The following is a 25,758-nucleotide window of genomic DNA, read 5'->3' as shown; positions in this document are numbered from 1 at the left end:
TAAAAATCTTTGCATACCTGAGACTCTTCATTTTGCTCTTAACACTCAACTGTAGCTTAGCTGGATACAGAACTCTAACATGAAAATAATCCTTTTATGCCAGCACTATCTCCTCCCATTTTACTTTTTTCCTAGCACTTATGTCATAATCATCTCTCTGTCTTTTACACACACACACTTGTTTTTTCTTGCTTTACTAGAATGTAAGTTCCATGGGGGCAGAATATTTTTTTTGCCTGTTTTGTTCAATACCATTGCCTAGAATAGTGCCCGTCCCACAGTATGCATCGAATAGCCTTGTGTATGTTTTATTGCTGAGTCTCTTTAATTGGGAAGGATGAGTAGGAATCCTGTGAACATGGATGGGGCCTGTTTACCTAGCAGGTTTTGCTTTAGAATTACCAGTGTGATTTCAAAAATGAGAAGGATTTACTCTGGAGTACTAAATCTCTCCTGGCCATTTTCTTCAATATCTAAGAGATGTGCTTTCTGCCTGGAAATAAATGCAGTAAATACAGTTGCTTTGCTTAAAGGTGTGTGGTGTGTAGAGCAGACAAGGGCAAATGGCATCAGGAGTCTCTAGGGTTCCACTTAGGCCTCAGGTCCCTTCTAGTATACTATAATCTCGTAATATTTGCCCACATGTTTTTCATTTTCCAGAAACAGTATGAAATTCTTTAACCTACTGGTGATAATATCCTCCTGCCAACTCCTCTCTGTTGTAATGAGCTTCATCCCTTACTATTATTTTGATCAGGAGGAAGAGGAGAAAATGTACTTGTTTAGTCACCATCTTGATCTATATTTGGGAGGACAAACATTTATGACTGTCTCAGATCTACAATTCTCAAAGTTTTGTTTACTTTTACCCCAAATCAAAATATTCTACAAACTCTAACATCTCAATCACTAATCTCCATCTTTCAGCCAACTATTCATTTGGAAATAGCTCAGAAATCTCTTAGAATTTTAATACTGACATCCCTCCAGGATAAAGCTGACTAAATGTTTCCCCTTCTCTCATGGCAAGGATTCAAAATAATCCTCCTAAGTCTTCCCACACACTTCTCTTACCATGAGAATGAAGAATGCTTGATCCAGTTGGTGGTATTATACACTATTGTCCCTTTTTATCATATACCAGAGCAATAATATCTTTCACTATTTATGGCCTGATTAGACCTATTGAGCTTCCTAAGATGAGAGAGACTGCTTTATTACCTAATAAACAGGTTAGGCCTCAGGCTTTCACAAAAGAGTCCTTATCTCACAGGGACTAGCTGAAGAAGGTCTCAAGAATTTCATCACTTTGGGAACAATGGAGTATATTTCAGACAAGCTTAGCAGTCCTGCAGAGCAAAGAAATTAGGGATCCTTCAACATTCAGCAAATTTTTACTGAATGCCTTTTGTGTGCTAGGCACCATTCTAGGTATTAGGGAATAAAAGAGATAAAAATCCCTGCCCTCTTGGAAACTTATACTCCTCTGAGAGGCATGGAATAAACAAAATACACAAGCAAAATACATAGTATGCTAAATGACCATTGTTATGATCAGGGGAGGAACATAATGAGTGCCAGGGAGGGGCTTTTGAAATTTCAGGTGGAAAGAAGTGACAAAGTGAGCTATATATTGGGTTGGCCAAAAACTTCGTTAGGGTTTTTTGTAACATGTTACAGAAAAACACAAGTGAAGTTTTTGGCTAACCCAATATATGTCTGGGGAAAGAGCACTCTGGGCAGAGAGAACAGAAACTGACCAGGTTCTTAGAAAGGGAGTGTGCCAGCACATAGAAGGAAACAGCAAGGAGGCCAGTGAGGCTAGATCTGAGTGAATTTAAAAAGGAGAATTACTGGGGGCTAAATCGTGTAGGGCCTTTTGAGCCACTGTAATGACTGTCTTTTACTAGGAATGAGGGCTTGGAACACAGAGTGATGTAACGCACATTTAAACAGGGCCACTCTGGCTGCTATGTGTTGAAACCAGACTGAAGGGGAGCAGGAAGTAAGCAAGGAGACTAGGTAAAAGGCTATACTTTTCATAGCTGAACTCTGATCAATTTCCTTTCCAGTCCAGCCCTTTCCATTGCTTCATCTCTTGGCAGTCCTTAACAATGAGAATTTAGAAATAACACATAGTTACTGATTGTGTCCAGACTTCATGTTTGTATTTTGGTCAGGACAACAGTTTTGAGTATACAACTTATATAAATTACATTCATGTGTCATTGTTTTCAATTATCTGCATGCAACACAAGTAACACTAGAATTCACTAACTTGTAATATCCTTGAAGAAGAGGTAATAAACAAGTCTGACTCACCTATACTCAAAGCTAATAAAGAGAGAATGAAAGCAGAGGGTGGAACAGAATAGTGAATAATTTCTGTCTACATGATATCTGATTCAGTAGGTAACTTTCCAAATGTTATCTCTTTTAAATTCATTTAAAAGTTACCTGTGGAAATCATGAGCTATGAAGAGATGAAGTCTAACTGGAGAAAATGAATTACATAGCACTTTTAATCTTCTCTTTCTCTCTGAATCCTATTCTTGTTCTGGGTAGAGAATCTATCTCCTATATTTTAAGTAGTGGGAGTGTGTGAGAGAAATGAGAAAAGGAACACAGAGAATGGCTATAAAAGATGAAAGAATCAGAACTGAGTTTTGAACATAGAGCAACAAAGTGAGGAAGTAAGATGAATTCAGCAAACAATCATTGACAACTTGCTCTTTGTAAGGCAGGCAGGCAGAAATACAAAGCTGACACTTCAGGAATCACCAGCCTAAACAAAAATTCACAACCACACTAAATTCTGCTTAAAACCAAGTACAGTCATCCCTTAGCATCTGCAGGGAATTGGTTCTAAGACCCCTGCAGATGCTCAAGTCCCTTAATAAAATGATGTAATATTTTCATATAACCTACGCACATCCCCTGTACACTTTAAATCTTCTCTAGATTACTTATAATACCTAATACAATGTAAATAGTTGCCAGTGTGCAGCAAATTCCAAGTTTTGCTTTTTGGAACTTTCTGGAATTTTTTAAATTTTCAAATATTTTTGATCTGCAGTTGATCGAATCCATGGAGGCAGAACCCCTGGATATGGAGGGCTGACTGTACTTAGTTCCAAGTCCTAATGTTTAAAGTCATCGCAATTACAGTATCCATTTGTTGGGAACTCCTACCTCTTATGCAAATTGTGACCCTAAAGGAATCTTGCACCTTATCAGCTGTACTGAATACAAAAATAATGTACTAGAAGATTTTTTACATACATGAATATATGCAGACCTAAAAGACTTAGAGTCTGCATATTATGGTATGTCTTAGAGAAAAAAAAGAGGACAACAACAAAAGTAATAACAGTTCTCAGTCATTATAGCTTTTAGGCATATGAAGGATCTTGCTAGAAGGAAGAGTAAGTCTTACATCTAGTCAAAGTCTTATCAATTTGATCAAAGGCAAAGATATTGACAGCGAAGACTCCAGAATTTCATAAAAGTAGCGAATTACTCTTTCAGGAACATTTTATTTATTTTCCAGTTGAAGGTGATTTTTCCCTAATTCTTCAGCACATGTCATATCACTGCTGTGTGTTATTCTCCAATGGCCAAATGATTCAATTGAAGAATGGTTTACAAAGGGAAATACAGTATGGCTGTAAAATTTCAGAATCACTCAAACTTTCTGAAAAAGTAGTTCCTACCTGAGGGGCATTTGTAGCCACTAGAAATGCATTTGTCCGCCCTGGGTGGTCGTAATCATGCATGGCAGCTGCCACATATAGAGCCATCAATTCCAGTGCAGGAATGTTTGAAGACAGGCAGCCATAGCTCTCATCTGGAATAGAGCGACTCCTCGAAGAAATGTAAGTGATTCGCCCAGGGTTAATCCTACTGTTAGAATCTGAGGAACAAGCAAAATAACCCAGCATTACACATAACATCCTCACGAGGAGGCTAAGGAGGAGATTCCCATACCTAAGAAATAGACTCTATTTATAAACATGGACATAAAATAGTATACTATTTCCAACATACATGCTAATAGAGAGGAACAGTGTTAAACACGACCCTGAAGTCACTTACTTTACAGGACATGACAGGATTCTCATGATGCTCTGTTACTCAAGCTAGTGATAATTTTTAAGAACCTCTGACTGATAGATGCGCCATGGCTTCAGTAGGGACCGCTCCTCTCGAAGGGTCTGAGCCTCGCCAGCCCCTCCCCCAGGAGACCGTTGCAGTGGGCCAGCCCCTGCTCTTTGATAACCATGTGTGACCGTGATCAAAAATGCCGATATGTCGGAGGAGATGCAGCAGGACTCGGTGGAGTGTGCTACTCAGGCATTGGAGAAATATAGTATAGAGAAGGGCATGGCGGCCCATATCAAGAAGCAGTTTGACAAGAAGTATAACCCCACCTGGCACTGCATCGTGGGGAGGAACTTCGGTAGTTATGTGACACATGAAACCAAACACTTCATCTACTTCTACCTGGGCCAACTGGCCATTCTCCTGTTCAAATCTGGTTAAAAGCAGGGACTGTGCCACACACCCAGTGATCCATCCAAAAACAAGGACTGCAACCTAAATTCCAAATACCAGAGACTGAAATCTTCAGCCTTGCCTAAGCGAACAAACACCTCGATCTTTATTGTGTTGTTTTGTACAGGGCATTCTCTGTACTAGTTTGTTGTGGTTATAAAGCAATTAGCAAAACAGCTTACATTTGTATTTATTTTCTATTCCATACCTCTCTGCCCCATGTTTTTTCTCTTCAAAATCCATTCCTTTAAAGAAATAAATGTGTTGGAGAAGTGTGTATTTAAAAAAAAAAAAAAAAAAAAAAAGCCAAACCTCTGATTTTCTAAACATTTGTTATTTAATGGTTAGATATAATGGCCGGGGTAACAGGAAAAACCAACCTAGAGAATAACGTTTCATGAAATAGTATAGAGACTTAGGAATTTAATATATTAACAAAGTAAGCTTTTCAACATAGATGCTTTTCAAATCTTATCCAGATAGATTACCTTTCATTTGTAACCCTGACTACAACCCTTCTTCCTCTTCTTTTTCCTTCCATGAAGCCTCGTATAAAATACTGTAAAGAAAAACTATGAAAACTGAAAAGGCATGGAAAACTGAGGAATGACTCAGTCAATATAACTCTTTTTATCTTCTAGTTAGAAACAGTGTTTTCACTATCAGCACTGTGCTTTTGATGTCCTTAATATCTTATATTTGTTTCTTCCTTTTTTGTAATTGGGTGGCTGTCTCCATTTATAGTCACTAGATTGTTTTTGCTAAAGGGATCTTAAAGTATTAAGAAGGAAATAATAAACTATATTGAGAGTAGACAGCAAATAAAACCACAAAGATATTAGAGAGATACTAAATTTCATTGATGTGTTCACCAGTGGAAACTCAGAATAATATCCTGGCTTGTCAAAGTCCAAAAGGACTTTATCATAGGTTAGTTCACTCAATATTTGCAATCACAAAAATGTTTTAACATAATGACTTTAACACACACTATTGATAATTATAAAGATACCTAATTATTTTCATGCTGTTTATATTTTGTACCTAAATTGAGTTTTAGAATTACCCACACTAGAGCTACTTTTAAAAATAATTATAAAAAGTAAAAACAAGACAGTTAAATGTATGGATAAAGATATATTTAAACATTCAAATTTCTGATAAGATTTTAATTACCAATATCAGAGTCAATAACTTCAATTTTTCCTGCATTATATGCATTCTGTATTTCCCCTAGAATTTAAAATATGTTCATAAAATATCAAAAATGGCAAAAAAAATCCTTTTAAACTCAATAATTACTTAGCATTGACATATTAGGATCTTAATACATTAGTTTGTCTATATTTAACATGAAATTAGTAGTATAAAAAAGAAAATAGATGGCAAGGACAACTAAACATAACTACTGTAGATCCCATTTAAAAGGAGGCCTCACGGGACTTCCCTGGCGGTCCAGTGGTTAAGACTTCGCCTTCCAATGCAGGGGGTGCGGGTTCAATCCCTGACTGGGGAGCTTAAGATCCCACATGCCAAAAATCCAAAACATAAAACAGAAGCAATACTGTAACAAATTCAATACAGACTTTAAAAAATGGTCCACATCAAAAAAAAATCTTTAAAAAATTAAATAAATAAAATAAAAGCAGGCCTCAGTAAAAGGCATCCAGATTGAAAAGGAAGAGGTAAAACTACCTCTATTTGTAAATGACATGATCTTGTATACAGCAAAATCCTAAAAAATCCACTGGAAAACTATTAGAACTAATAAATGAGATCATAAAGGTTGCAGGGTACAAGATCAATATGCAAAAAATAAATTTTATTTCTTCATACTAGGAATGAATAATCAAAAAATGAGCCCAAGAAAGCAATTCCATTTATACTAGCATCAAAAAGAATAAAATACTTAGGAATAAATTTAACAAAAGAAGTGCAAAACCAGTATTCTGAAAACTAAAAAATATTGTTGAAAGAAATTAAATAAGACTTAAATAAGTAGAAAAATACCCACGTTCATGGTTCAGGAGACTTAATATTGTTAAGATAGCAATACTCCCCAAAATGATCTATGGTTCAACACAATCCCTACCAAAATCCCAGCTGGCTTTTTTGGTACAAGAGATATAGAAGCTGGCCCTAAAATTCATATGGAAATGCAAGAGATCCAGATTAGCCAAAACAATCTTGAGAAAGAAGAAGAATTTCGAAGTTCACTACAAAGCTTTAGTAACAAAGATTGCGTGATACTGGCATAAGGATAGACACATAGATCAATGGAATAGAATTGAGAGTCCAGAAATAAATCCTCATATATATGGTCAATTGCTTTTGGACAAGGGTGCCAAGACCTTGTTGAGAGCCAACTATGCCCTGCGTGATGCAAAGCACTTTCATACATGTTGTTTCATTTAATGCTCACATCTTAAAAGGTAGAAACTGATTTTATAACATTTAAGAGCCAACCATGTACAGAATATATAAAGAAATTTTTTCAACAAACGGTGCTGGGACAACTAGATATCCATGTGCTAAAGAATGAATGTTGGACCTCTTCCTTATTTCATCCCCCCAAATTAGTTCCAATGGATCCTAGACTTAAACTTAAGAGCCAGCTATAACTATGAAACTCTTGGAAGAAAACATAGTAAATCTTCATGACCTTGAGTTACACAAACCCTTCTTAGATATGACACCAAAACCATGAGTAATGAAAGAAAAAATAAGATAAATTAAACTTCATCAAAATTAAAAGCTTCTGTGCGTCAACAGACACTATCAAAAAAGTGCAAAGACAACACAATGTGAGAAAATAGCAAATCATAAATCTAATAAGATACTTGTATCCAGAATATATAAAGAACTTCTATAACTCAGTAATGAAAAGACAAATGACCAAATTTTTAAATGGACAAAGGACAAAGAAGATATACAAATGGCCCATAACAACATGAAAAGATGCTCAATGTCATTAGCTATTAGGGAAATGCGAATCAGAAAACCCACAATGAGATACCACTTCACACCTACTAGAATGGCTATCAAAAAGATAGATAATAACAAGAAATGGCAAGAAATTGGAATCTTCATACATTGTATGTGGGAATGTAAAATAGTGCAGCCACTTTGGAAAATAGTTTGGCAGTTCCTCCAAATGTTAACCACAGAGTCACCTTATGACCCAGTAATTCCATAAAACTAGGTATATGGCCAAGAGAAATGAAAACATATACCCACACAAAAACTGGTAGAATATTCATAGCAGCATTATTCATAACACCCCAAAAGTGGAAAGAACCCAAATTTCCATCAACTGCATATTGACTGGTAGGAGAATGAGAAAGAGGCAGAAAAAAAATGCTTAATATATAAAATAAATATCAATATATATCGAAGCAATGAGGAAAATACATATGGCTATTACAGACTTCATTTCTGTGACTGGTCACATAGCTGTGTTTGGGATTTAATCATCTTCTTATTTCAGTATTTCAGTCCCTTTTTGCTCAGCCAGCATCTCTACTGATTATGGTTCTTTGCCCAGTGGGATGACCCATACTTTCAGGGGTCTGCATTATTACTGACCCTTATGGCACTGGATTACTGCAGTTTTTCATTACCTTTTGTCACTGGACATAGGAGTACCAAAAAGGTCAGAGAATCCCCTTGGTTCCTAACATACATCCTCCCATGTGTAGTAGGAACCCTATTTTTTCTTGATAATGAGGATCAGACAGGATCAATCACCTGACCTTGTACAGAATCCTCCTCTTGTCTACTGGTTCAAAGGCACGGAGAACACAAAGTGGCCAGATGTCTGTCTCAGTTTACAGTTTCCCTTTTATGTGTCCTCTATTGAAAGCATTTTTCCTTGGGAACTAAGGTGTGTAAGCCAAGTTTTTGTTTGTTTTGGTGGGGGTGGGGGGAGAAGCAAAAATTTTCTAAGTGGATCATTCGAGGTAACAGAAAAAACCCTCCTAATCCCACTCTTTGGTTCACAGATTTGTGTATTCTTGGAATAGGAGAAATGGTACCATATACTGGTCACTGGTTCAGAAAATAAACCACATTTTGTGGGACAGCACCTTAGCCCCACAAAATGTTTTCACCTAACAGGTGCCCCAACTGAGTCTTCAATATGTCATTCTCTCAGGCCAGCTGTGGGATGATAAAGTTCATGAAAAGATCAGTAAATTCTGTGGGCATGAGCCCACTGCAACAATCTTTTGAGGCAAAAATGAGTTCCTTGATATGCAATATTGTATATAATAAGCCAATGGTGAATAAGGCATTCACTAAGTTCATAGATGGTGATGGTGAAGCACTATAGACAGTAAAAGTAAATCCATACACAGAGTAAGTGAGAACAAAAGCTGTCTCTTCTATAAGACAAGGGATCCAATATAATCAACCTACTACTACCAGATAGGTGACTGGATGTTCTCCCAGGGAATGGTGCTATATCAAGGGCTCACCATTGGTTTCTCCTATTGCCAAGCTGGGCACTCAACAGAAGCCAGGGTCAGGTCAGCCTCAGTGAGAGGAAGTCCATGTTGCTAAATCCATACATAATCTCCATTCTTGCCATCTTGGCTATTGTGTTTATAAGCCCATCAAATGAAAACTAGAGTAGCTAAGGAAAGAGTCTGACTGATAATCAAGAGAAGAGGTCATTTTGACTACTTGATTATTGAGAGCCTCTTTTGCAGGGAATGCTCTTTGGGAAGTGTATTAGTCAGGGTTGTACAGAGAAGCGGAACCAACAGTGTGTGTGTTTGTGTGTGAGAAAGTGTGTGTGTGTGTGAGAGAGAGAGAGAAAGACAGAGAGAGAGATTTTAAGGAATTGGCTCATGCGAATATGGAGGCTGGCAAGTCCAAAATCTGCAGTATGGGCTAGCAGACTGCAGAACTAGGTAAGAGTCAATGCTGCAGTTCAAGTATGAAGGCTGTCTGCAGGCAGAATTCCTTCTTTTTGGAGGGAAGTCAGTTTTTGTTCTATTAAAGCCTTCAACTGATTGGATGAGGCCCACCCACATTATGGAGAGCAATCTGCTTTACTCAAAATCCACTGATGAGTTAATCTCATCTAAAATACAGCCTCACAGAAACATCCAGAAAAATATTTGACCAAATGTCTGAGCACCATGGTTCAACCAAGTTGACACATAAAATTAACCATTACAGTAAGCATTCACATGGGAAACAAATATCCTCCACTCTGAGAAGTCCAGCCACAAATCTCTTTCCCAGAACTCCTTATCACCAATTTTCCAATCTTTTTCCTTCTACAACTCTAAGTATCCAAGCAAGCTATTACCCACAGGGCATGTATCTGTGTAGATCCTTTCTCCTGGTCATCTCTCTCTCTAGGCCAAATAAACAAGCAGATTTACTGCTTGATGTTCTGCCTACTGATTGGATTTACCTTCCCCTATTTATCCTTCAAAGGATACCTTTGAGAGTCTATAAAGCTGTAGTCATCAACTTTCAGGAGGTACTGACTGGTATATGGGACAAACCAATCTATAAACCAGGTCTTTTCTCCTTCAGTCAACTGGTCAAGGGTAGTTCCCCATGAAGCCATATGGATTAAGGAAGAGTGCCAATGTATTAGCAATAGCTGCCATAGGAATCTGAGTTCATATTTGGAGTCTCCTGTTCCTTCGGGGACAGCTCAAAACTAACCTTGTATTTAATATTTCTTCTTGATGATTGAGTGCTACTGTACATGCCAACTTTAGGAGAGTCAGAGGGCCCAAGTTTATGACAGGCAGGTCATGTGGTAACTTAGTGCACATGGTCAAATATTCAAACTCTATCAGAGCCCAGTAACAATCTAGCAGCTGTTTTACAAAAAGAACAGTTATCCGAGGAAGAAGGATGGGCACTGCCTCAAAATCCTAAGGATTTATACTACGATTCCCTTGTAGCGATCTTCTATAACTCCACAGAGGATCCCTACCTGCCAAAGACACTCTGAAAACTGCTGGACGTGTTGAGGGTCATATTGCCAAGTGTCCAAGCAGCTTACACTACCTTGAAACTGCTTCACATGATTCTGCTGCTCTGAGTTGCACATAAAATTCATAGCCTTACAGTTCATGGGCTGGAGCAGCAGTACTGAGATATTGTAAATTTGCCTTTAGAATCCAAAGAGCACTCTAGGTAGGGAATTCAAATAATTGTCCCTAACCTTGGAGAGGATACCTCAACATATCCTAGACCACCAGATTCCTAATAACTTCACTGAGGTAGCAAATCTCTGAATTTCTGTGCAAGTTCTCTCATTTCTCGTCCTCTGGCACTCTTATCAAGGTATCTAGGATATTTGTTACATCTTGCACAGTAGAGCTATTCAGCATTATCTGGTCATTATTACTGGACCACTTTGATACCTTATGGGACTAGGCTAGATTATAACAGAATGGGAGACTTGACATAGCCCAGAACTAGGATGATGAAAGTGTACTGCTATGCCTGCCAGGTGAGAAAGTAAATGTCTTCTTGTGGATTTTGCTAACAGGTATAAAGAAAGAAACATTTCTCCAGATTAACAGCTGTGTACCAAACATGATGAGTTGGGTTGACTTATTCAAAAATTCATATCTGGAACAGCTGTGACAACTGGAGTCACCACCTGATGAAGTTTAGAATAATCCACCGTCATTTTTCAAGATCCATTCATCTTGTGTAAAAGCTAAAGTACCACAGGTCAAATAGCAATGTGATGGAAATCACCACTTCTGCATTTATTAAGTATTTGATTGTGACACTAATTTTGCAGTCCATCCAGAAATAAGGTACTGCTTTGGTTCACTATTTTGCTAGAATGAGGCAGTTTCAGGAGATTTCATTTGACCCCTCCTACCATGATGGTCCTCTCTGCAGAGATCAAGGAATTAATGGAGGGATTCTGCCAGTTGCTAAATATGTTTATTCCAACTGTGCATTACAAAAATGGGTGGGTTCAGGGAACTATCACTATGAGATGGACCCAGGCCAAAAGTCCTTTTATCATCTAAATTCCGTAAGCCCCTACTATGATTGGTGGGCCAGTGTGGTAGTTTACCCTCCAGGAGTTAGCGTTGCAATGTATTTCTCAACACTGATGAAGGGGGACACTTCTGAGGGACATGGTTAGGTATGGGTGGGAAGACTACATGACCAACCCATTTCAACATCCTATCAGTGTAAGCCTTTGAACTCCTTCCTCCACAGTATATCAGGAAGTTGTGACATCTCAATTTCTCTTAATGCCTAGATTTCAGACAATGAATGGAGCAAACTGTTAGGGCCACTGCCAAGCACTCAAGCTAATGCCCTGAATCCAGAATCTCTAGTAGGTACACCTATATCAATAAATTCAGAATGATCAACCATTACCTTCCTTTCCCTTGCTGTAACACTTTAAATCCATTCCCACATATGTTCCTCAGGTTTCTGCCAATATAAATTTAGGAAATTATTCTGGTGTTTAGACTTAGATCCTGGCAGATATGAGTTTAATTATGGATCACAAAGAAATGAGAGGTGGTGGGACTGGATTTAGAGGTGAAATAACATTCCCCGGCAAATCAAGAATCTCAGGTGAGGTTGTTACAAGGTCTTCAGGCAACCAACACAAGGAGAAATGATTGTTTCTCAGCAGGGAGGTACAGCAAGATTTGAGGGGTTCAGGGTAATCAGATTTACTGAAATCTACTCAAATATTCCCCTTCCAGTTATCAGGGTCCATTCTTTCCCAATCGATACCATAGTTCTAACATAAGAGGCTTAGTGAGGCCATGAACTCAACTTGAATTGTATTTCAGGTAACTTCAGGATCAGACTTTGGATTATGTTTTCAGAACTTACGATCCTACTACTATAAAAATTAAGGAATCTTTTAGCTATCTGGTCTCTAACCATTCATTAAAACTCTAAACGTGTCATTTCATTTCTTTTTTTTTTTTATTGAAATATAACTGACACAAAGCACTGTGTAAATTTAAGGTATACAAGGTGTTGATTTGATACATTTGTATATTGCAATATGATTACCACCCGGAGCATTAGCTAACACTTCACTACACCACATAATTATCATTTCTTTTTTGTGGTGAGAACAATTAAGATCTAGTCTCTCAGCAACTTTGAGCTTTATAATATAGTACTGTTGACTATAATCACTATGCTGTGCATTAGCTCTCCAGAACTTGTTTATCTACTAGTTCCAAGTTTGTACCCTTAAACAACATATCCCCAATTCCCTCACTCATGGCCTGTTTTTACAAGTTCAGCATTTTTAGATTCCATATATAAGTGATATCATAAAGTATTTGTCTGACATTTCATTTAGCATAATGCCCTCAAGCCCATCCGTGTTGTTGAAAATGGCAGGATTTCCTTCTTTCTCATGGCTGAATAATATTCCATTGTGTGTGTATACACACACACACACACACACAAACACACACACACCTTCTTTATCCATTCATCCATTGACAGACAAGTTATTTCCATGTCTTGGCTATTGTGAATAATGATGCAATAAACATGGGAGTGTGTATATCTCTTTAAACTTCTGTTTTCATTTCCTTTGGATATATACCCAGAAATTGCTACTTCATATGATAGTTCTATTTTTATTTTTTTGAGGAATCAAAATCTCCATACTGTTGTTCACAGTGGCTGAACCAATTTACCTTCCCTTCAACAGTGCACAAGTGTTCCCTTATATCCACATTCTGCCCAAGACTTATCTCTTGTCTTCTTGATGACAGCCATTCTAACAAGTGTGAGGTGATATCCCATTGTGGTTTTGATTTACATTTCCCTGATGATTAGTTAGGCTGAGTACCTTTTCATGTACCTGTTGGCCATTTGGATGTCTATTTTGTTTCTCTGCCCATTTTTAAAAATTGGATTGTTTTTTTGGTTATTGAGTTGTACAAGTTCTTTATGTATTTTGGATATTAACCCCTTACCCAGTATATGGTTTGCAAATATTTTCTCCCATTCTGTAGGTTGCATTTTCATTTTTTAAATTGTTTCCTTTGCTGTGTAGAAGCTTTTTAGTTTGATGTAGTCACACGTGTTTATTTTTGCTTTTGTTGCTTATACTTTTGGTGTCATCATTTTTTTTCTATTAATTCTCCATTGCAATCAGAATAAGGCAGCACATCCCATAGTCCTTATAGTCTTTGTTTCTACCACAATTTTACATTTCAACAGCTACTTGGTCTCCCAAAGAAAGCTTTGTCTTCTACACATACTTGATTCCATAATATTGTGGATAAGGACTTACAGCACTGCTAGTAAGAACTCAGGAGGAAGTGAAGTGCATGGAAGAGAAAACAGGCATTGCCTTAGGGAATACTTAAATCATCTTGAACAGGCTGGTGGTAGAAAACTGCTGTCAAGGACACTGTCAGTGAGGGCTCAGATGAACCCATAATTGGAAACTAGAGGAAAGGGGATCATTGTCAACATAGCAGCAGAAAGCTTAATCGAATTGTGTGCTGCATATGTGGAATACAAAACTTGTAACAATGAACTTAGATATTTAGCTGAGGAGATTTCCAAGGAAAGTATTAAAGATATATAGCCAGGTTTCTTACTGTTTGAAATAAAATGCAAGAGAAAAATGAGGGAGAACTGTTAAGCAAAACGGGTCCAGGACTTGATAATTTGGGAAATTCTCAACCTGTTCAGACTGCAAAAAATATTAAAAGTAGGAGATTCACTGTCAGGAATGTGTACTCTGGACAGAAAACCAACACTGTAGCTGTACCACTTTTGCTAATTCTTTTGAAGGATGAAAAGGTCAGGGTCTGAGACAGACTTGAAGATGCAACGCTGATGTCTTTGAAGAAGGGGCCATGAGCCATGGAATGCAGGTGGCTTGTAGAAGTTGGAGGGGGCAAGGAAACATTCCACGCCATGCGGCATGTAGGATCTTAGTTCCCCAACCAGGGATCGAACTCATGCCCCCTGCACTGGGAGTGAGGAGTCCTAACCACTGGACCACCACGGAATTCCCCAAATTTGTATTGTTTTAAGCCACTAAGTCTGTGGTAATTTGTTACAGCAGCAATAGGAAACTAATACAGATTTTGGCACTTGGAAGTAGGGTGTTGCTGTAACAAATACCTAAAAATGTGAAAACAGCTTTGGAATTGGGCAGTGGAAGAAGGCTGGAAGAATTTTGAAGAGCGTGATAGAAAACAATAAAATATATTAATCAATATATTCAAGAAGTTCAGTGAACCCCAAATAGGATGAATACAAAGAATATCATCTGAGTGTATCAGAGTCAAAATGTTAAAAACCAATAGCAAAGAGAAAAGGGACATAATACTTTTAAGGAGAAATAAGACTTATGGCTGATTTGTCAACAGAAACTATAGAAGTCAGAAGATGAACCCAGAGGTATCTACAAACGTGCTGAAATAAGAAAACATTATTCTAAGACAAAATAAATACATCTATAGGGACTTCCCTGGTGGCGCAGTGGTTAAGAATCCACCTGCCAATGCAGGGGACACGGGTTTGAGCCCTGGTCTGGGAAGATCCCACATGCTGTGGAGCAACTAAGCCCGTGCGCCACAACTACCGAGCCTGCGCTCTAGAGCCCGCGAGCCGCAACTACTGAGCCCGCATGCCACAACTGCTGAAGCCCGCACGGCTAGAGCCCGTGCTCCACAACAAGAGAAGCCACCGCAATGAGAAACCCGTGCACCACAACGAAGAGTAGCCCCTGCTTGCCCCAACAAGAGAAAGCCAGCGTGCAGCAATGAAGACCCAATGCAGCCAAAATAAATAAATAAATAAATAAATAAATAAAAATTTAAAAAAATACATCTACAAACAAAAAGGCTGAAGAAAATGATCTCTGATGGAAGCACAGAACTACTGGAAGGAAGGAAGAGCTCTACGAAAGAGTATGGATGGCAGACAAAAATGAACCAGTGACATAAGGCAAATCCATCAATCAAACAATGGCAGTACTTTAAACCACCAAAGAATGTAAAGCAGTGGCTAAGACTATATCACATTTACACTGATTAGTATGGTAATATTTTTCAGGCATTTGTAACTCAGCAAATTCTGTCCTGATTTGTGTGTGTGTGTATTTTATTGGAGCATTTCTCCTCTTTTCTTTTTTTTAATTTTTAAAAATTTTGGCCACACAGCTTTTGGGATCTCAGTTCCCCCACCAGGGATTGAACCCAGGCCACGGCAGTGAAAGTGCCAGACCCTAACCACTAGACCACCAGGTAATTCCTGTCTCCCCTCTTTTATAAACTAGAATAAGAGAGCCATGAATGTTATAATTCATTATGTTTGTATAAATAGTTACATTTACGAGGAAACAAAATTTGAATGTTAACAAGTTTTTTAATATCATTATTTAAATACTTATGTGAAGATTTTAAACATGTCCACTTTTGTTGGGAATGTCATATATTTTAAATTTACATGATACACCTAAAACAAAAAAACTAAGAATTGAAAGAAAAGCAAAGAAACGATTATCATAATATTCAGGATATTGGCTACCTCAGTGAAGAAAGCAGCACTGTGGGACACAGAAAAGAAACATGGTAGATTGAGTAGTACTGAATCTTAACCTCACTTTTAAGATGGGTAGTGGGTTTCCTAATTTGCATGTCATTATTCTTCAAAATTTACATAGTTCTTTATATATACCAAAGTTTACTTAATAAAAGTTTTAAGAGAACAGAGATAATGAAATGAGATAGTTTGACTTATTATTCCTAATCAAATAATTAAAGGAAATATTTATAGAAGGAAGTACCTGTTTCATTTCCCGCTCCATGATCATTGTGGATCTGCTGTAAGCCAGGAATTGGCCGTGTTGTCAGATACCAAACAGCATGCAGGACATCTGTGGCATGTATACGATTGTGATCTAAAGTCACCAAAATGTTTTATAAAAATGATCATTCTGTTATTTTTAACATAGGACATTTTAAAAAGTACTTTCTAGTCATACTGTATCCTCATAAATAAAATATATGGCTTAGAATAATTTCCAACAATTATGTTTTTGTTTCATCTTATTTTGTAAAAGTTTCTTGATGTGTTAAAAAGTTTTCTTTTAAAAACTTTCACATATACTATGAAAACACAGTAAAGGGGTCAAAGAAAAGGCAGCATTACCAGGGCTAATTTATTTAAGGTTGTTTTTTTTTTTTTTTTTTTTTGCCAGTCTGCGAGGCTTGCAGGATCTTAGTTCCCATACTAGGGTGGGTCCCTGCAGTGAAAGTGCCAGGGAAATCCCTACAGTTGCTTTTTTGTGGCTTTTAAAAATATGCAAATAGTGTCTCGGTTATGGAGACCCATGTTTCCAAACAAAACAATTTCTGCACAAAGGCACATAGAAGAATTAAAAATTCTGGATACTTGGACAGCCGCCTCGCCAATAGATAAGAAATAACTCTCTCTCAGGCCTGCTATAAGGATTACATGTTAAAAGGTATATACCTTTATATAAACATCCAGAATAGTGTCTGACATGTAGTACATGATCAATAAAACACTGGTTTACTGAAATACCACTATGTGAAAAGGCAAGACCTACAAGTGAAACCCAGCTTTGCTATTTCCAGTTTTATGATCTTGGGAAAGATCCTTCTGAATTTTTACTTCTCACCTGTAAAAGGTAGATAATACAACCTTTCCAACAAAGATTAAATGAGATAACCTTTGTGAATCTAATGATTATAGTCATAGCTGATGTTTCAACAAATATTTAATGTATACCTTCCATGTAGCATTAGCAAATGATACAATACTGAATGTTTAGACTATAGATATGATGTCAACCCACTAGGATCTTATAATTAATACAATCATGACCTTTTATTGACCATTTACCATGTGCCATGAATTTTGATATGTGCTTTACATTATTATCACTACCTATGGGGTAGGTACTATTGTTATTCCCATTTATAAATTTGGAAACTAAAATTTAGAAAAGTTAGATCCCAGTGTTTTTTTTTTTTTTTTTTTTTTGGCTGCTCAGCGCGACACGTGGGATCTTAGTTCCCTGACCAGGGATCAAACCTGTGCCCCCTGCAGTGGAAACACAGAGTCCTAACCACTGGACTGCTGGGGAATTCCCCAGAGACTCTTGTCTTAACCAATATATCCTAATTGGAGGTGACCGTGAAGACTCCCCACCATGGCTTTCTTTTTTCCATTCCCCTGCCCTTGAAGTCCACCTTAAAGTATCACTTTATTCCATTTATAAAATTCAGCCACTTTTCAAAATGCCTACTTTGTAAGTGGTAATTATAGTACATATAACACACATTAAATTATTAAGCATCACCATTATTTATGAGGCCAATTTAAGAAAAATTTGCTCTCTATATATTTCCCAAAAGTGTGTCCAGCTGGAGGTTAACTGTAGAATGAATCAACACATAAAGAAAATTGTACCTTTTCCTAATATAAAATTAAAATTCTATTGTATCATAAAATCAAATCGCCATTAAAAATTATTCCACAGGGAATTCCCTGGCGGTCCAGTGGTTAGAACTCCGTGCTCTCACTGCCGAGGGCCAAGGTCAATCCCTGGTCGGGGAACTAAGATCCCACAAGCCGTGCAGCCAAAAAACAAACAAAATTATTCTACAAATCAGGACACAGTTAAAAAACAAATTCTATGGATAAATTTTAAACACTTTAAAGTAAAGAAATTTATGAAACTCATGACTTAAAATTACCAAACATTTGAAAAGGTACTCATATGAATAATTGTTAACATAGAGAGATGTATACTATATTACATGAAAAAGCAGATTATAAATAGGTATTAATATTATGATTCACTTCATAAAAAATAAGTATGTATAAGAAAAAGTCTTGAAGGATATATACCAAAATGGGTTTTTTTGGTTTTTGTTTTTAATTTTTTGGCTGCACCGCACGGCCTGTGGGATCTTAGTTCCCTGACCGGGGATCGAAACCAAACCCCATGCATTGGGAGCATGGAGTATTAACCACCGGTCCGCCATGGAAGTCCCCTAACAAAATGTTAACAGTAGTCAGTGTAGGAGGATGTAGATTTTCTTTTTAAATTACTATTTTCCAACTTTTCCAAACATGCAATTTTAAAAGTGTTTAAGGGACCATCTGAAGGGAATTTATAAAGAATTTCAAAACCAGTATTATTTCAACTTAAATAATATATTTTGATACTTACAAGGAATGTCTCGATAACCATTTTCTAGTGCATGAAAGTAGTTCATGAATTGTAGAGTAGGAATTTTAAATATCTCCAATAAGCCAGTGTCTTGAAATAGGGTATACATAACCTAAATGTCAATTAAAAGAAAGTTCGCTTTAAAAATCAGAATTTCTATTTCTAGTGAAATATAATATGTTTTTGTGATTTGCATTTGGGAAAGTTAACCATGTATATGCCTTTAACTTAAATAATTTATTAAAAACTTCCCTACAGTGAATTCTTTCCGAAATATGAAAAAGGAAGATACCTCCCTAAAGCCCTTGAAAACCAAAGAATGATTATCATATCATGTCCCAGTTTTGAAATTTTTCCACTCTTCCCTTTAGCTTTTCATTCACAATTTATTGAAAGGCATATGAATTGTATTCTATTCTAGTCCTAGGTGTTAAAAGAAGTCAGAACAATATATTTATCACATTTCTGTCCCTAAAGAATTCAATGTGATAAATTGTGTGTCCTCCACATAATTTATCCTTATGTTCTCGCATTTCATAAATAAGATACTTTGGAGTTAATGAGAGTAATATTTCAGGAAGGTTAATCTGATGCTGCTGTGTGGACCCACCAGGAAGAACTTTGAGTCTGGGTGGTAAAATGGAAGTATTTTTCCATGGTTCTAGCATGAAATGGACCATTTGGCCTTGGGTAAAGCACAGGGAGGACAGGTGAAAAAGATGAAGCATAAGTTTCAGTCCAAAGAACTAGATCACCTTTCATGTCCTTTTCAACCTCAAGATTTAATAAAAAGTAAATCTTTATTACTTCTTTAGTGTGAATTAAATCCCATTATTATGGGCAAATAAACTACTTTTCATATAAATATATATAAAATTATGAAATACTTTATATACATAATATTTGTTTTTATATATATATGGGTTTATATATCCAGGTTTCTCTTTTCAAATTTTCTATTGAAAATTTCATTTGTGAAAAAAATAATTCAATGAACAATGTTGAACTTGTACCTAAACCAATATTATACATCTTTAGATTTTGCTTTTTATAGATTCAAGAAAAAAGTAACTTATAATAAAGCAGTAGAGATTTGAAACAAACCTGACTGAGGATCCTTCCTGATTTCTCTCCCATCTTTTCTACAAGTTCAAAAATTTGAAAATTCCAGTTACTCATATTTTCTATTAATGAGTCATAATCTTCTATTAAAATCAGGTCCCGTGATGCTTCTTGTTCAATCTGTACATGTAGGGGAAAAAAAAAAACCAAACCAACTTAACCTTACTTTTTATAAATATTGTTAAATCCATAGCTAAATGAGAACACTTAAAAATGAACACTATAAAAATGGTCAATATTATTTTCTATAATGGTTATTCTCAAATATAAATTGTACTTCCTATTAATTCTCTTTGTAGAATGTTATCTTCAGACAAACATAAACATATCTTCTAGGCATAAAAAGACTTATTGGTCTTTACACTACTTTTATAAATAAAACTATTATATTTCCAAAACACTACACAAATCTAAAATCCATTATTTTCATTTTGGAAGTTACAGGTATCAAAGCAGACAGAAACTCATATCCTTAAACTGACATTTATTACTAGGATAACTTCCCAAAAGAAATGGATGGATTTTTTTTCCCTAAAAAGCTTAGATTTTGAACTTTAAGAACAAAAAAAATATTAAGAACAAAAAACCCCCTACAATTATAAGTAGGGTATTTTCATTGTTTTTAATGACTATGCACATACTTTATTTTTTCATATTTTAACACATACAATGAAGAAAAAATCAGCATAGAAAGTAATATATTGACTATAAAAACCAAATAAATGTGTTCATTTTAAAATGAATGCACTTAGTTATTCTAGGATGATGAGTTTAAATGTAATTATTTTTAACCCAAGGTTTTCTTTCTTTTTTTTGTTTTTAATTTGGGTATAGTTGATTTACACTGTTGTGTTAGTTTCAGGTGTACAGCAAAGTGATTCAGTTATACATATACATATATCTATTCTTTTTCAGATTCTTTTCCCATATAGGTTATTAAAGGATATTGAGTATCATTCCCTGTGCTATACTGTAGGTCCTGGTTGTTTATTTTATATATAGTAGTATGTATATGTTAATCCCGAACTCCTCATTTATTTAAAGAAACTCTATTTTCAGGTGTTAATAGTGACTTTTCAGTAAAAATTTTTTAAAAATCATTATATTAAAAACCTTGTTCTGGGCAAAAATAATAAACTTAGTACTAACTAATAATATATTTCACCTTAACATAATCAATATTGAAAGTTTATCTTTTACATTTGGCTGCTCTTCATTCTGTGCCTCTTCTTTTAGGTGATTATCACCTTCCCAAAGTAATTTTCTGCAGTCTCTGTTCTTTGTTTCCACTTCTTGTTGAGCTTCCGTAAGGTTGAATGATGCTTTTGAGAAAACGGTATTGTCTTCATCACCTTTCAAAAAGTATTTAAAGTAATAAACAAGAATAAAACATGTCCTATATGAACAGTTTTATAAGAAAAATTTGTAAAAAGTATTCAGATAAATTGAACCATACTGGCATTCAATCTAAATTAATGACACAATTAAGTTGTATCTTGCTGGACCAGTTGGCCCAGGTACCTTGTCCTCAGGCAATATTTCACCTGATATAGCTACTCATGGATGAAAGAGAGGGTGGAAATTCATTATAAAAGTGAGAAACTGAAAATGTCAGTCCCTCTCAATAGGAAATTTTTTTAAAACCAATTTCACGTAAACTACTTCTAATACCTGAAATTGTTTGAGTTTTGGATATGAAAATTCTAAACTCATAATTATGGATGAGATTAAGGCACATCTAAAAATTAGAACAATGTTATGAATTGTGAGTTATTTCTCTACCAATGTGATTAATAATACTTTTTCCCAAATTACATGGAAAAGGGAAGCAACATTGGTAGCTACATTTCATTCATTCATATGCAAAAAAATATTCATACTCATTCTATTTGTAATATGCTAAACAGGAAACTTTTCCAAAACACATCAACAGTAGAATAAATAAACTGTAGTGTATTCACACAATTGAACACTACAGAGCAAACAGAAGAAACTACAATCACATGCACCAATACGGATGATTTTTAAAAACACAATGTCAAGTGAAGGAAGCCAGACACAAAGGTATATACTCTGCAATTCTCTTTATGAAAAGTTCAAAAACATATCAAAATTGACACACATGAGTACTGAAAGACAGGATAAACATTATCTTTGGGGGAGATTCCTGGAAGCAGGGCATGAGAGGAGGTACTGGTAATATTTTGTTTGTTGATCTGGGTGCTGATTACATATGTATATTAGATGTATGAAAATTCATCAAGCCACAAACCTAGGATTTATTTATTTTTCAATATGTAGGGATTTTTAAAAATAAAAGTGTTTTTAAGAGTACTCATTCGAGTTGACTTTCAGAAGAACTAGGTTGGTTGGTTGGTTGGTGGATTTATTTATTTATTTATATTGAAGTCTAGTTGATTTACAATGCTGTGCCAATCTCTGCTGTACAGCAAGGTGATTCAGTTATACACATATAGACGTTCTTTCAGAAGAACTAGGTTTAAATCCTGATTTTTGTACTTAATAATGGCAAGCTTTTCCCCCTGTAGAATGTGGATAATAACACCTATTTTACTAGATGTTACACATAATAGGTGATCAATAACTGTCAGTCAAATCTGAACCTAACACACTGAATATACTAAAAAATCATTAACTGATCATGATCAGGAAGTATTACCCTTTGGAAAACATTACTTTTCAAATGTTTCCAAATGAACACACTTATTTTAAGAAAATTTAAAAATTCAGATTATTCAACTGTTCTTGGTAAGTTAAGGCACTAACTACATTTATATTCTAAAATAGCCGTCAATCCAAAAGTTGTTGACATTTGAAGTACATGATTTACTTTTTAATGATCTAAATTCCTAATAACTGTATCTTATAGATAATAAGAAAAACAGATGAAATAAATATAGCAATTTCTTCTCCAAAGATGTCCACAGTACTATCTCTTATCCCACATGCATTCTTTTGAAATGTATTCTTATTGCTCCATCAAGAGAGCATTATTTCCCAACCCCCTGGAATCTGGACAGGCCACATGACTGCTCTGATTAACAGAATATGACAGAAATGACAACTCTGTCTGGTCTGGGTTGAGCCATTAACTGACTGGCAGCTTCCATAGCCTCCGCTTTTGGCCTCCAGCCAAAATGTTGGAAGAAGACCAGAGAGAGGTCATATTTAAATGGACTGGTCAATAGCCAGCAGACACATGAGACATCTTGGAAATTCAGTCCAATCAGTCCTTTGGATGACTGTCACCCTTGCCAATATCTGACTGCAATTACATGACAGCCCTCAAGTGAGAATCTCCCAGCTGAGACCAGTCAATGCAAAGAACTGTGAGAATTAATAATCTGTTGTGGTTTTTAAAAGGCTTTATTGAGTATAATTACATGCCATAAAACCCACTCACAGTAAGTGTATAATTCAATAATTTTAGTAAATTTAGACTTCTGCAATATTCATGACAATCTAGTTTTTTTGTTTGGCCCAGAATTTTTGTTATCATCATTATCTTCAAAACACCTGATTGCTTTGGTCTTTATATTCAAAAAAGTCTTTTTTTTATGGAAGTATAGTTGATTTACAATGTTGTGTTAATTTCTGCTGTACAGCAAAGTGATTCAGTTATACATATATATACATTGTATTTTTAAATTTTTTTATGTTTTGGCCACGCCGTGCGGCATGCAGAATCTTAGTTCCCTGACCAGGGACTGAACCCGAGCCCCCTGCAGTGGAAGTGTGGAGTCTTAAGCACTGGACTGCCAGGGAAGTCCTACATTCTTTTTTAATATTCTTTTCCATCATGGTTTATCACAGGATATTGAATATAGTTCTCTGTGCTGCACAGTAGGACCTTGTTGTTTATCCATTCTATATATAATACTTTGCATCTACTAACCCAAACCTCCCACTGCATGTCTCCCCCAAACCCCTCCCTCTTGGAACCACAAGTCTGTTCTCTATGCATGACAGTCTGGTGTTAGAACATTCTCATCACCTCAAAAAGTGCCCTTATGCCTCTTTACAGTTCATCCTTATTTTCACCCCAGGCAACTGCTATTCTGATTATTGGCTCTATAAATTTGCCTTTTCTAGAATTTCATATAAATAGAATCAAACAATATATAATCTTTTTAGCTTAGTTTTTTTCACTTAGAATAATGTTTGGAAGTTTATCCACGTAGTAGCATGTATCAGCAGTTTGTTCTTCTTTTGTTAAATAGAATCCCATTGTATGAATATACCACATGATATTTATTCATTTACAAGTTGATGGACATTTTGATCTTTTCCAGTTTAGCACTATCATGAATAATGATGTCATAAGCATTCATAATCCTGTCTTTGAGTGCTCATATGTTTTCTCCCGAGTAAATTCTTATCCATGTTACTGCTGGGTAATACGGTAAATTTATGTCTAACTTTTTTGTTTGTTTTTGTTTTGTTTTTTTTTTTGGCTGCACCACACTGCAGGTGGGATCTTAGTTCCCCGACCAGGGATCGAACCCACACCCCCTGCAGTGGAAGGGCAGAGTCTTAACCACTGGACCACCAGGGAAGTCTCCATGTCTACCTTTTAAAGAAACTGTCAAAATGTTTTCCAAAGTGGGTTTACCATTTTACATTCCCATCAGCAATGCACAAGTTCAAATTTCTCTGCATCCCTGCCAACACTTGGTATTGTCTGTCTTTTTGATTATAGCTATTCTGGTTTGAGTTTACTGGTATTTCACTGTAGTATTATCTGCATTTCCCTAATGACTAATGATGTTAATAATTTTTTCATGTGTTTACTACCCATTCATTTATATCCTTCATATCCTCCACCAAAAGTCTTTCACCAAAATATCTAAAATCTTTGCCTGTGTTTTAATTGAGTTGGTTGACTTACTATTGAGTGAAAGAGTTATATATCATGGATATAAGACCTTTATCAGATGTATAATTTGCAAATATTTTCTCCCAGTCTGTGGTTTGTCTTTGATTTTCTTATTGGTGTCTTTTGAAGTGGAAATAAGTTTTGAAATCAGGTAGTGTCAGTCCTCCAAATTTGTTATTTTTCCAAATTGTTTTGGCTATTTTAGGCCATTTGTATTTCCATGTAAATTTTAACACCAATTTGTCAATTTCTACCAAAATAAGCCTACTGGAATTTGATCAGAATTGCAATGAACTTACAGATCAATTTGGAAGAATAGCCTGTTGACAGTACTGAGTTTCCCAATCTGTTTGCTATGCAATGCCTCTCAATTTATTTAGACTTTCTTTAATTTTCTCAACAATGTTTTATAGATTACAGTTTATAAATCTCCTACTTCTTTTGTTAAATTTATTCTAACTTTATTCTTTTTGATACTATTATGAATGGAAACATTTTCTAAATTTCAATTTTTGATGGTTCATTTCTGGTATATAGAAATACAATTGATTTTGTACTTTGATCTTGTGACTTTGCTAAACTTGTTTATTGGTTCTAATAATTGTGTGTTTGTGTGTGTATTTGGAATTTTCTACTAATGATCTGTGAATAAGGACAGTTTTATTTCTTTATTTCCACTCAGGTATCTTTATTTTTTTATCTTTCTAGAAATTTTCCTGGCTAGAACCTCCAGTACAATATTGAATACAAGTGCTGAAAGCAAAAATCCTTCTCTTATTCTTTTTTTTTTTAACATCTTTATTGGAGTAAAATTGCTTTACATTGTTGTGTTAGTTGCTGCTGTATAACAAAGTGAATCAGCTATACATATACATATATCCCCATATCCCCTCCCTCTTGCTTCTCCCTCCCACCCTCCCTATCCCACCCCTCTAGCTGGTCACAAAGCACCGAGCTGATCTCCCTG

The 25,758-nt window shown here is 35.8% G+C and overlaps 2 protein-coding genes across 2 annotated transcripts in view; one reads left to right on the top strand and one right to left on the bottom strand.

Moving 5' to 3' along the window:
- The window catches only part of PDE3B (phosphodiesterase 3B), a 172,429-nt gene that overhangs the window by 12,234 nt on the left and 134,437 nt on the right, over positions 1–25,758 (bottom strand). The window contains exons 8-12 of the mRNA XM_036859888.1: positions 21,095–21,246; positions 19,877–20,014; positions 18,773–18,884; positions 16,355–16,468; positions 3,714–3,913 (exon numbers count right to left, since the gene is read on the bottom strand). Coding sequence (XP_036715783.1) covers positions 3,714–3,913; positions 16,355–16,468; positions 18,773–18,884; positions 19,877–20,014; positions 21,095–21,246 — 716 coding nt within the window. The remainder of the gene's footprint in view (positions 1–3,713; positions 3,914–16,354; positions 16,469–18,772; positions 18,885–19,876; positions 20,015–21,094; positions 21,247–25,758) is intronic.
- On the top strand, positions 4,285–4,825 carry LOC118898976 (dynein light chain 1, cytoplasmic-like; the record flags this gene model as incomplete). The annotated part of the gene is made up of 1 exon (XM_036859856.1): positions 4,285–4,825. A coding segment is annotated over one exon (258 nt), but the record flags the coding sequence as incomplete, so codon positions are not given.

The sequence above is a fragment of the Balaenoptera musculus genome, chromosome 8 (genome assembly GCF_009873245.2).
Source record: "Balaenoptera musculus isolate JJ_BM4_2016_0621 chromosome 8, mBalMus1.pri.v3, whole genome shotgun sequence".
Taxonomy (NCBI): Eukaryota; Metazoa; Chordata; class Mammalia; order Artiodactyla; family Balaenopteridae; genus Balaenoptera; species Balaenoptera musculus.
This window is presented reverse-complemented; position numbering and strand designations above follow the sequence as displayed.